Here is a 13,217-nt window from a genome sequence, read left to right as displayed (position 1 = left end):
CACAGTCAATATTAAAGGACACGGTGAGGCCACAGTTAAAGTCTTTGAGTGACCGTGACCTCCATACTTTCAACATATTTTGTTTACTGTACAAGTGTATGTGCATACATTCCTTATGTAAAACAAATTGTATCCATAACCTGCATAAATCCACACTACACCCAAGATGTTAGGAGAAATAAAAGAATGAGACTGCTTCCTTTTGATGAATAGTTTAAATGCTTTTGATTAACATGTCAAAAACATTCAATACAGTTAAAGTGGTAAAAAGCTCTGATATAAGTTTTTCATTCATCTTCCATGGGAATAAGTTTATTTATTTAGCTTTTGGTATCGATATTTATTTGTTTATTTAAGAGGGACAGTGCACATTAAGGGACATCAGCAAAAAAGATGCAAACAGGCCAGATTTCAGAAAACTGCTCCGGACATGGGACAGTACACAGATATTGACGTTTCTCCTGTGACATCATGCACACATTGCTCAGGTGTTTTCCACCATACTGGGTGTGATATAACCGTTACTAGAGAAAAATGTGTTTTCCCCGACTGTTTGGCAGTGGTTCTGGAGGTTACTGGCTTTCATCGGGTGAAATCGGTTACAAAGAAGGTGCTGCACCAAAAACCACCTCCAGATTGCGTTGATTACTACCTGGTTGCCTGTAGTTTTCCACGTTTGTCTTCAAACATCCGCTAAGTATTAGGGGTAGTAAAACCTAAAAAAAAAGTGTGACGCAACTGGAAATGGTGAAAGTTTGCCTTCAAGGTATAAAATTGTGCCTTAGAGCTCCAACATGTTTCAAAAGAAAACTTTTACTGTGAAGGCCAATGGTCTCCAGATTATATCCCACTTTTCACTACAGCTCTGAGTAGCTGGACAGTGTTTATAGACAAGTCTATCACTTCCATTTAAACTACCACCTCAGCAATATTCTACCAAAGGGCACGGGTTTTTGCCAACCAGTCTGGAATACTTTTTTTCCCCCTGACGACTGGTGGTTGGCAGCTGATCAACCACCAGTATGACTAAGGCTTTATTCACTTGGCTCTAGAATGGCTGACAAGTTAAGCTCATGTGGTTAGTGGTCACATGTCTGCAAAACCTAAATATAACAAAACTCGCATAAAAACAACAATGCAAAGAAGTTACACAAAGTTAAAAAATTGTCACAGATCTAGTTAGCCTCTACACGGCTCGAATATACCGATTTAACGAAGGCATATTTTTTTACCTACATTGAAAAAAAGCCTTATAATTTAGCAACTATAATTCTTGTGAGTGTGGTGTGTATTGTCAGCATATAGCAAGTACCATATAATGGTTTAAAACACCATGTTACATTTGACCTCTGACCTCTCCTTCAGTAGATTGATCTGAAGGTCAAAGTGATAATAATCTTATATAGAATTATTTAAAATGACATCAAGTGTTCAAACTGATAAGAACATGTTCATATGGGATGCTCTGTAAATATCGTTTATTTATTTTATTATGATGTTATTATGTACAGTAACAGGTTTTAACCGTTTAAATACATAACACTTTGACTACGTGTACAGGGTTCCCCAATAAGAATTTTTTTGGGGAAAACAAACTTGTCCTCAAAAACTTTTTTCACTTGATATTTCTGCCAAAAATGTAATTGAATTTTAATAACTGCAAAATGAGCATGACACATGTAACATATACATAAATAAAAAATATACACAAAATTATGGAAAGTAGATTAAGGGGGAAATAACAAAAGTCCACACTTTGTACTTGTTTTTACTGCACTGCAAACCTCTTGAAGTATGTTTAAAAAGAACAAAGAAAACAGGATGGACAATGTACAAAATACAATACTGTTCCTATAAAAGTAAATACTGCCCAGAGAGTGAGACACCTTGGTGGAAGTTTGTGCTCTGAGAGTGCTTCTTGTTTTAAAGGGCTTTACTCCCATCTGTACTAACACAGTGATGCTCATTAAACCAACTTGTGTCACTCAGGGTGTTAGGTACTTTCAGCTGCTCCCTTTATTTACCCAAGGAAATAATTTGGCAACCCTCCCACTGATCCAGACTTGGGACCGGCACTACTTCGTGACCACCTGAGGCTGGGTTTGTCTCCTCCTGGAATTAAACTTGAGATCCTTAACAGATTAACAGATAAAACAGCAACAAGTTAGTAACATAACATGCCTGGTATTGTCCGTGAACGCTCCCACTGTAATCTGGACTCAGGAAACATCTGTATTCATGGACAAGTGCTGTTGTTTTGTTTGGCTGTCTTCCCTGCCCCGAGGCAGCAAACCCACGCACATTTTTCTGTTTTTATGTGTTAAGCCCACTGAGTTTATATGTAATGAAATGTGCTATAGAAATAAAGTTGTTGCCATTAAAAGGAGGAAGGTTTTTATAGTTAAAGTATTTACAATATAAAAAGGGGAAAAGATTATATTTGTGGCTCTTATCTTTTATAAAGCAAGAGTTAGCCTGCACTTTCATTTTTCATTTGAGCCACCTGACACCTCGGCCTGGCTGTCAGCAGCCAGAACCGTATTTTAGTTTTAAAAGGAAGTCTGTGGAGACCAAAGCCACTTTTTAAAAGCATAGATGGGATGTTTTTAGTGACTGAGCGTGACGTCTTCTTCAATGACCGCAGAAAGAGCTCAGTGGTGCTTATTTCGCTGTCTCAGCATCGTGGCGTGCTGCTTCACCAGGAAACGCTTATCAGAGCTGCTCTGTGGGGGAAACACATACATGCAAATTTTTAAACATTTCCAGTTAATATTTGTACAGCTGCTGTTATTGTGTGTATATATATATTTATATTTATATTTCTTCATACATTCTTATATATTTCTATACTGTGTATTTTGCTGTACAGTTATTTTATTTTCAACTTTAATTTATATATTTTATCTTATTCTTCCCAGTTAAATTTACCCTTTACCCTTCATTCTAATTTGTGTTGTACAGTTATCTCATTCTTAACTTAATTTTTATATATTTTTTTTAATTTTTATATTTTATTTTATTTTATTCCTTCCTGGTTAAATTTACCCTTTTTTATTTTCATATTTATTTCCTATCTTATTCATAGCCTTCTCTTTTTTTCTTTAGGTCACGAGCAGTTGTCCAAGCATTTCACTGCATATCGTACTGTGTATGTGACAAATAAAAATTTGAATTTAAAGAAATGCTTGAATGGCAGTCGTTCAGGAGCCTTTGATGCTCTCGACCTAGCTAGTAATGAGGCATATTGTCATGTAACTTTGCACATGTGCAGTAGAAAAGATTTTATGTAGTTGTAGATATATGTAGATGTAGTTTCTTTTGTTCCAGTGAACACTAAAATAAAGTTATGGCTCTTAAACCATTCACTTATTTAGGAGCTTTAAAGTAACTAGCCTGAAGCATACCAGCTTCCACTTACCAGCCAATATGGTGGAGGGACTGGAAGGATTTTGGACATGTGCTTACCATAACTAGCATGTCTTTCAGTCTCTCAATGGCCCTCTGATTGGCTTGTCTCCGAGACACATACGAGGTTAAGAATATGCTGAGGAGACAAAACGAAAAGTGTTGAAACAATCTTAAAAGAGGGTGAGCTGGTAAAGGTGAACACTACAAATACAGGTTTGATATTTGTATTGGGTGCGGGGTTATTTGCATACTTACATCTCTGCTAGTATTAGTGGTAGGGCGAAGGCCTCAGAAGTCAGGTAGCGGATAGTGGTCTGGGCTGGGCTGGGGAGACTTTTCACACAGTCTCCAGTCACAGTGAACATTGTTTGTTCATTTCTAAATGGACCGCAGGAGGTCCTTGGGATGGCAGAGGCAATGCAAATGAGCAGGAAATAAAGATAAAATATAAATATGGGTTTAATTCTGATCCTAAAAGGTTTCAAATTAAAAATAAAAGAAAGAAGGACGGGCGGTGTTAGATGCAGTTGGAGTGAAAACCTTACGCGTTTCTGCCCTCAGTTCTTTGTAGCGGATAGTGGTTGAAGCCCAGTGTTGCTGCACACATGAAGAGACCAAGCAGCAACATGAAATGGAACAAAACTGAAGAGCTGGACCCTCGAAACATCCGCTGCTCTGGCACACAACACCGCATGACACTGAACTGAAGACACAGAGGTAGAGCAAAAAGGTTTGAACACATTTTATACTAAAACCAGACTTCTATATAGCCATTACTTAATGTACTCCACTTATTTTATCCCCAAATCAGTCAGTTTTTCCTTCAGATTTTATTTGCCAGACGGTTTTGTTTATTTCAACTCACCTGAGTACATCTTATCTATCTCCTTGAAGCTTTTTCCCCCCTGCTGACCTGTTTGATGCTTCTTGTTTGCTTAAAGATCGTCTTCATTTGTGCCTATCTGTTAACAATATTTTTTAAAATCTGATTTAGGATACTATTTTAGTAGGGTTGCTCAAAACACTGGCTGGATTTGCATAAAAACTTTACCAGATGTGGGGCTTGGACTGGAAAGCGATTAACCTTTGGATCTGATGTGGAAAGGATTTATTTTAAAGATCTTTACTATTATAAGAAAGGGCAACATTTTGTGTTACAGCTTCCCAAATGTCTGTTAAATTGTATCAATTGCCTGTGTCATTGTGTTAGCCCTGCGACAGACTGGCGACCTGTCCAGGGCATACCCTGCTTCTCTCCCCGAGACAGCTGGGATAGTTGTTTTCCATCTTTTTCTTTTACAGATTTATTTAACCAATTTACAGATAGAAAATAATAAAGTGAGGAATATAAAGAGTTTATAATAATCTAACCTTTTTAACGTAGAACGTGACAACCAATGAAACGATTCCTATGACAGGCAGCAGAGGGCAGTAATAGACTCCCACCCAGGATACAGTCTGACTGTAAACAAGGTCCAGCACATTGAATGGTATCAGGAAGCGCTGTTTCCCTGATATTCGGGCCAGCGAGGATCTTGGATACGTCTCTTGTACCAACCTGTTAAAGATAAGGGAGATGGCTTAGATCGAATCTGTCCTGCCATCTACTAAGGAGAGACATTGCTGATCTTTCCATTCAAACCACAAAGATGACTGAGAAAGAAAGAAACAGTTAATGTCAATCAAACCCACTTCCTGGGGTAGTTAAAGAAAAAGACACTGAAGAAAGTTGCGAGGAAGTTGAAGATGGACAGCTTGTACATCTCTCTACCAAACTGGTTCTCCTTGCACTGAAACAGTGAAGAGACACAAAGATTTTGTTTAAAATGGATTCAAAAAAATTTAAACCCTTGATGTTGTGTCATTAAAGCTCAGTCTGTACCACCTTGGCATCTTGCTCTGTTGTTGTGAAGACAAAAAATAAATAGATCCCCAAGGAGGCCAGCTTTAAGAAGATGCTCCTGAAGAAAAGAAACAGTAAATATGCAAATACATGTGTGCCTGTATGTAGAGTAAAAGTTGATGTCTCTTTTCAGCTTACCTCAAAAGCGTGACATTCACCTGCATGGTGAAGGAGTAGTCTTCAAAAGATGAGATCTTACGGAAGATGTGGGGCAGGACTAGATTGACAAAGGTGATGGTGATGGGAGGAAAATACTGGAGGAGAAGACTGACCAACCAGTGGTGTCCAGAGTTGTCCTAAGACACACATACATTATCAGCTATTAAGAAAATTCAATAAATACGTACTTGAACAAAGCAAGAATATTTATTTACTTTAGGCATGAGAAAACCAAGAAAGACAAAAGTATTGTTTTAAAAAAGCATATTTGTTAGGCGTTAAAGGAGAGAGGGCCCAAATTCAAGACATGGAAGCACATTAAACAACAAAAAGGCAAAACTTTTATGGCTGTTATTAAAAAAAAGAAAATGGAGACACAGAAAGTCGGCTTGCCTTAAAAAAACAGCTGACATTTAACAAGGGACTGCACAGAGGGCTGATTAGGCAAAGGTGGAAACAATGAACACATGTGGAAATTAATATGGGGCAAACAAGCTCTAAGAAGGGAAAATAGGAGCTAGAGACACAGAGAGTATGTGTGAATAGAAAGTATCAATTAGGAAGGTTAGAGAAATGACTCAGAATTAACTGCATGGCAGTCATAATAAGAGCTGTTTGATTTCTCCAAATACCAAGGATACTGATTCCTTTATTAACTGCTGCAGCATAGGAAACACCAGGTCACCCTTTATGAAAGGAGATCATCCCACATGCCATCCCACAATAATAGTGATGTGCTATCCAACTATTTATGAAAACAGTTAACATAATTGACCAAGTAGCACAGGTCATGTAAATGTTTAAAAAAAAGCAGATAGAGGTAATCTTTTTGGACTATTTGAATGTACCTGGAGAGAGTCCTCAACAAGATAAAACAGGGAGGCTATACCATAGACAAAACAGAAGTAGACAAAGACAAGTGCGGATAGAAATACTAAAGCAATACTATTGCTTTAGTATTTGGCAATACTTGGCATCAAACCATTACCTTTTTCAGAGATGTTTGTGTGGCAAAGTAGATGAAGTAAAAGGCTCCACCAAGCAGAGATAAAGTAATCAGGTTCAGGACGATTCTGAGCAGGTAGAGACGGACCTTCTCTCCAAGTGTCCTTTGAGCCGCCCTTAAAGAGAAACTCTGCTCCTCCAGGAAAAGCTGTAGAGGAGCAGAAACTATTATGATGACCATATCTGATCCACACCGCTACCCGAAGACTCCAGCAAAACATCAGAAGTACAGTAAACACATACGGACCGTACAGAGCCCCTAAACTGTCCGCAGCTTTCCTTTAGAGAGTGCTGACCACTGTGCCACCATGCTGCACATGATTTTACCCCACGGGTGTTAAAGGATGTTTGTGAATGCGATAACTTGAGAACAAGGAGCTGTATTTTGAAATTCAAGTGCATCTACTAATGAGTTCAGATCTCAGTGATCTTGAGTTTCCAGTTTGGATTTGGGAGACAGACACTATCTCTACTTTTAAAATTAGGCTTAAAACTTTCCTTTTTGCTAAAGCATATAGTTAGGGCTGGACCAGGTGACCCTGAATCCTCCCTTAGTTATGCTGCAATAGACGTAGGCTGCCGGGGGATTCCCATGATGCATTGAGTTTTTCCTTTCCAGTCACCTTTCTCACTCACTATGTGTTAATAGACCTCTCTGCATTGAATCATATCTGTTATTAATCTCTGTCTCTCTTCCACAGCATGTCTTTTATCCTGTCTTCCTTCTCTCACCCCAACCGGTCGCAGCAGATGGCCACCCCTCCCTGAGCCTGGTTCTGCCGGAGGTTTCTTCCTGTTAAAAGGGAGTTTTTCCTTCCCACTGTCGCCAAAGTGCTTGCTCATAGGGGGTCATATGATTGTTGGGTTTTTCTCTGTATCTATGAAGCGCCTTGATGCGACTTTTGTTGTGATTTGGTGCTATATAAATAAAATTGAATTGAATTGAATTGAACCTCAGGGTCAAGGTCAGAGGTCACGTTTTGTGAAAATCTTGTGAATGTGGTAAGTCGAGAAGGAAGTCAGGTAGGATTTTCAAATTGATACAATACGTGCATCCAGTAGGAGGCTGAGGGGGCGGTCACTGGTGGTCTTACTATTATATTTATTTCGTTTTATTCTTCTCTGAGGCGTATGTATGAAAACATAGTTAGACTTAAAGACTTCACAAACTTTTCAGAAACTTTACCAGCAGTTTGGCTAATTTACTATGAGGGTGTCAGTGCCTCGCCACTCACCTTGAGGTCATTTCTGATGAAGCCGTGTTTGAGAGCGGCAGCAGTGGGATCCTGGATGGTGAAGTCCCAGCCACAGAAGATCTTATAGCTCACGTTCATGCTGTAACGCTTCCCGAGCATCCAGGTGTGCTTGTAGCCGACTGTTGTTCTATCACAGGTGAATGTACGTAAATAAAACATAATTTTGACCTCTTATGTTGCATTGTTGTGGATCACTTACCTGCGGACCACCAGAATGAGACTTAAAAATATGACTGAGAAGATTCCAGCGAGGTACAGCAACGGTGTGTTCAAGCACTTTAATTCCAGGGATCCTCTTGTATAAAAGCCATAGAAGACAAGGGAACGATTCACGTAGCCCTGCAGAAAAGACAAGGAAAAGATTATGGGAAACATGTGGGGCTATTGCTAATAAATACTACACGTAGATTAGAACACAAAAGCTTACTGTTCCCAAGAAGAAATCTAAAGCAGAGTCATTTTCTTTAAATGTCAACGGTTCTGTAAAACCAGAGAGAATAATTATTTTTAGATGTCAGCTCCTAGTTGTGGTTAATTTGCTGCCATCTGTTGTCGCGGCTGACTTACCATACTCGTCAGTGCGATAAAATATTGATGGACCCACAATGAAACCCCCGATAAGAACGCAGTGTAGCAGGTTCAAGTAAATCAGATATCTGAGGAAAACAAAATAGGACTTCACCCCAACTCCAAACTTGCCTGCAACAAATAATTAGGTGAGTTATAGTTGAGTGGTTCAGTCACAGCACATACTAAGTTAATTCACCACAAATCTATCTCACCTTCGATGGTCCGGAGGGTCTGCCGCCATGGCACCAGGCCAGACAGAGCTTCTTTTATCTGTTCCCTCACCCTCTTCCTGTTGGTGCTCTGGGTTTTCCTCCAGGACTCCCAAAAATTAATATCATTGTTTTCAAGCTTCCTCCTTTCCCTAGAAAATAGCATAAACATTGCATTTAACAAACTCCTGTTTAATTTAACATGGCAGTTTTAGAGGTTAATCATGATATATTTAATCAGAAATAAAACATGTATATAAGCTATCAGACAGTTTATGTTTTAAAGAAATCCAACATTTGTTAATGCATAGCCTCTGACCAAGTACCAGTTAAGTGTGTCAGCAACTGATTGAGGTCTGTACAAAAAAAAGTGCTCACTTCAAACACTTTTTTTGTTGTCTTAATACTTCTGTTAACACTTGTAACTGTCGTATGGTTCAAACTTGTTTAACAATAGCATTTCTCGACCGCAGCTGTAATGTGTTAAGAAGTTTTAGTCAGCTAAGAAGGCTGAAACAGAAATTAAAGAGGAGGGTTTGCTGGACTGCTACTGTTATTCAAGCACCAGCATATGATAATTATGATTCAGTAATGGGCTTTTACTTTAAGCTATTCCTTGGTGCTAATACTTAATTGAGTGATTACTTGGGTAAAAGTTCTAAGAACTTGTTTTGCTTATTTGCTAAACAGCTATTTAGTGCTAATGGTTTTCAGGGCCATGTGTAATACCCTGAAAACTGAGCATGAGCACAGGCGGGCTGAGCATAAGCCTGAAAATCAAGCCGACGGTTAGGATATCACATCCCTGTTTTTTCCAAGATCACCTCTGTGCTTTGATAAAAATCTGGAAACAATCCTGGTAGGTGGCAATGAAATATTCCCTACAGGTGTGTGGGATCATAAGCATAATTCTACTGGGTCTTAAGTAAAAAAAAATGTGGAAACAAATGCTCAAAGACGTACAGACGCAACTGTAATATGTTTCTTTAAGTAAATCAGTAGTATTCTATTTAAGTAATAAGTTAACTGCATGTTTATGCTTGTATGTCAAAGTAAGACGTAGATAAAAAATAAGCAGGTTTGGGAAGTCTGTAAAAAGATTTACTCACTTGGCACCCCTCTTTCCCTGAATACACGTGGGCAAGTTTCTGAGTGGCTGCATAGATGTTTTGTCTCTGGGTCCTCTGGACAGCTGGCCACTCTTTTCCCCGGCCTCTCGGCCACCCTGGTTGGTCTCTTCCGAAAAGTCATGTCTGTTCTGCTCAGGTCGGGAAGCTTGAATGCTGGGCAGCAGGTCAAATATCTCAGTCTGATAGTACTCACATGAGTCTGAAGACAGGGTGGACACTGTGCTTTCCTCTGGGGTGAACACAGAAAAGTAGATTACAGTACAAGTTTGTAAACAAGCTGCTGTACTGTTGCTTGCTCTGTCTGTAAGGTAAGAAAGAGCTTTAAAAATGACTAAAGTAACTTGTTCAGAGTTAAGTTGCTTGCTTTGTAACCAAAGGTATATTTAGCTCACAGTAGAAGATCCTAATGCACATAATACAAACAACGCAATATAACAAAACACGATATGTGCACAAAGTTCCTGTTAACACAAAAAATCCCATAAAACAAACATAAAGTAACTAAAAGGAATCAAGAAAACATTGTTTCTGCACAATCTGTGCAACTTGGATATCTGAGGGATTAAGTCTTTAAATGTCTTATCTTTTCAGCCAGCAGTGCAAAAAACAAATATGCTGTATTCAGTTTTCAGTGAGATAATAATAATAATACATCAACAACCATATCAGTTATTTATTAGTTTGCACCTCCTATTGTTTTGCAAACTTGGAACAGTTTACTTTTTTCTCTGTCGCTTCTGTGTTTGAGGTAAGAATCAAGAAGTTGAAGAATTGTTATTTTTGGACGCCCAAAACTTATGTTTTACAAGATTTGTAGTGCTGGATGTGACCTGTGTTAGATTAACACCATCAGGGAAACCAATCAACTGGCAGTAAACTGCCAAGGGACCGTGTACCGAGCATAGTACAAATGGTCAGTTTGCCATTAAGTCTCACACACTCGTACATACTGTGAGGACTGACACCATGTTAAACAAGCACAGCATTTTGTCACATACTCACACAGGCACATTTGTTTTTTTCATTACCTGACATGAGCCTCATAAAGTCGGCACTTTCGTGCGCCTCCATTTTCCCCTTGAACTTCCTCTTTAATCAAAAATGAAATATAAAAGTAAAAAGTATCCAAACTTCTTACTTCATCTAGATAGCATTTCAACAAGCTTCTCCGTGCAAGATGCAACTTAAGGTTGTGTGAAGAGAGAAGTTACTTCCTCAATCCGCATTAAAAATATCACACACATCGTCACGCTGAAATGAAGACCTCTGAATGGCTGGTCAGGAGTTTGTTTGTTCCTCAAGCTCTCTGTGTCTGGTTGACTGTTTTGTTGCAGGTGACATATGTCAGATCTGTTCACAACGAGGGCGAACGTAACAGCTTCAGGAAATCACATGACAGGATGCACTCCCATCTCACTGGACTGACAAACACTAAGTTGAGAAATTTTTAAGGCAGGCGTGTTAGTGGGTGACAGGCGTGATAAAGCTTTGGCCTGAGACAGGACATGTGCTACAGAAAACCTTTTGGTGTTGTTTAATGTGTTGATATCCACAATTTCATTATTTTTCTAATACTTTCATACATTTTCTAATTTTAAGTACTTTCTAATGATTTCTAACACAGTTCGATCTGTTTACAGCTGATTGCGCCAGTGGAATCCACCACAGTGCAATGCGAAGCAAATATTTATTTTAGGCTAAATTTTAGACTTTGTTTACACAATATCTTTAAGCTATCAGTGAAATAATTGGGTAAACAGTCATCATTTTCTTTTTTCAGTTAGTTCTTTACTGACTAATCAGCTGCACTTGGAAGTGTTGCACCCTTTGCTCTTAGGCTTCTGATTGCCGTAGCAAAGAGGCTCTTTACACCCACTCACCACACATCTAAGTCTTCTGAAATTTCCAGTCAAAACCATTTACAACGAAACATGAGCATGAGCGTCATTTCTTATGCACTCTTTCAACACCACTGGTTTCAGTTCAGTGGAGACTGTAACACTTAGAGTTGATTTTCATTTGTACTGACACACTTTTCAGTTTTATGTGGTGTTACTGGGTTATTATAACAATTTCAGGACTCGTACTTAAAGCACATTTGGATTTATAATTAATCTCCATTGCATCATAGGAGCAGTGTACACACTTTTAGGATGTAGACATTGCCAAGGACTAACACATGGCACACTAAAATGTGCCCATTGCTACTTTTTTCCATTAAATTATAGAGGAGCATCACCTTTTCAGAGGAATATCAAATGTAAAAATCATGATAGAGTTCAAATTAAACTATCCTATGAAACTATGACAAAAACTAGTATGCAAAATACTGAGGTATGATCTAGAAACTGAACCTTTTAAATGAAGATTAACCAGTTCCCCATAGTGTGCTTTACTTAGACATGCTTAAGCCAGCTGAGAAAACCACCAGAAAACCAAAAGAGAGTGGAGGAAATAAAAGATAAAACAACCCAATGTACACATATAAAAACCTATGAGGAAAACAGTTTATGGGTTATAGTTCTACAGCAAAATAAAAAGACAGCTGTGCAAGTGTCTCAACAGCTGGGGGGTGGTAGTTTGTTATTAAACTGAGTCTGCAAATAAATTTATGTACTGCTTTCTATACCCAGATTTGTCCACAGTGGCAGCAAGAGGTCGCATATGTGATCTTCTTAAAACCCAGTTATGTGTTAAGTTAAGTGACATAAAATAAAACTGTCATTCAGTAAAGAGCCTCACGCAGGTTATTTTACAGATGTTTGTACAAGTGCGTAAAAGGGTAAGAATAGATCTCTAAGTCTTTGAATAGTTGTTAAGTCACAGCTAGGCTAGTAATGTTTGTATTTACACTTTGAAGGCCATGTAACAATTTGTGCATGTTCACAAGGAGGCACATGTCCGGTGTGGGGGCACCGAGCCCTCGACAAACACATGATTGACTCTCTGATGCTACATTATGAACATTATTGGGCTGGACTATTGTTAATCTGACAATTTCTGAAACCACTGGCTGAAAGCATGGACGTTTACATTACTTAGGTACAAGTAAATTATGCTGCATTACTATAGATCAGACATCCCAGCATAATATAAATAATTAAAATCAACCAATCTTTAGCTGCACCATTAGAGTGATATACATACAATTAAACAATAATTACGATCCATTATGATACCTGTCACTCAAGACATTTTACATAATGGGCACTTTTAAGTACTTTAAGGATATTTTGATATAACTATTTGTATAACTTTTGTATTATTTAGTAGGAATATGACTTTTAAGTAGAGTCTGAATAAATATTACTTGAAAAAACTTATTTAGTGACACATTTTAGTGCCACATTCAATGCACGTGTATTTGCGCGTTTGTGCGCCAGTTTTCTTCACTGTCTTTATTTCCCCATCATTCACGACCTCATTCTCTCCAACCACATCTACTAGGATGTTCTTGGTGCCCAGCCCTGCCCCACTGAAAAAAAAAAAAAACAACCTGTAAAATTGCGAATAGGACTGAACCAAGAGTGCCAACTCTGTGGGGGGTCAAATTTACATTACGTTGTTACGGGTCTTA

At 38.5% G+C, this 13,217-nt stretch overlaps 1 protein-coding gene across 1 annotated transcript; it reads right to left on the bottom strand.

The window, feature by feature from the left end:
* Positions 1-1,462: 1,462 nt before the first annotated feature.
* Positions 1,463-10,987, bottom strand: tmc8 (transmembrane channel-like 8). The gene is made up of 16 exons (XM_087842017.1): positions 10,669-10,987; positions 9,620-9,869; positions 8,514-8,662; positions 8,299-8,430; positions 8,159-8,211; positions 7,931-8,070; positions 7,711-7,858; positions 6,459-6,623; positions 5,450-5,607; positions 5,294-5,369; positions 5,101-5,198; positions 4,780-4,966; positions 3,954-4,111; positions 3,664-3,807; positions 3,466-3,544; positions 1,463-2,723 (listed from the first exon to the last, which is right to left on the bottom strand). The coding sequence occupies exons 1-16, from the start codon at positions 10,709-10,711 to the stop codon at positions 2,652-2,654; spliced, it is 2,052 nt and encodes a 683-aa protein (XP_087698143.1). The 5' UTR covers positions 10,712-10,987; the 3' UTR covers positions 1,463-2,651.
* Positions 10,988-13,217: the final 2,230 nt, after the last annotated feature.

This window comes from Neolamprologus brichardi, chromosome 6 (assembly GCF_056152115.1).
Source record: "Neolamprologus brichardi isolate AB-2024 chromosome 6, ASM5615211v1, whole genome shotgun sequence".
Taxonomy (NCBI): Eukaryota; Metazoa; Chordata; class Actinopteri; order Cichliformes; family Cichlidae; genus Neolamprologus; species Neolamprologus brichardi.
This window is presented reverse-complemented; position numbering and strand designations above follow the sequence as displayed.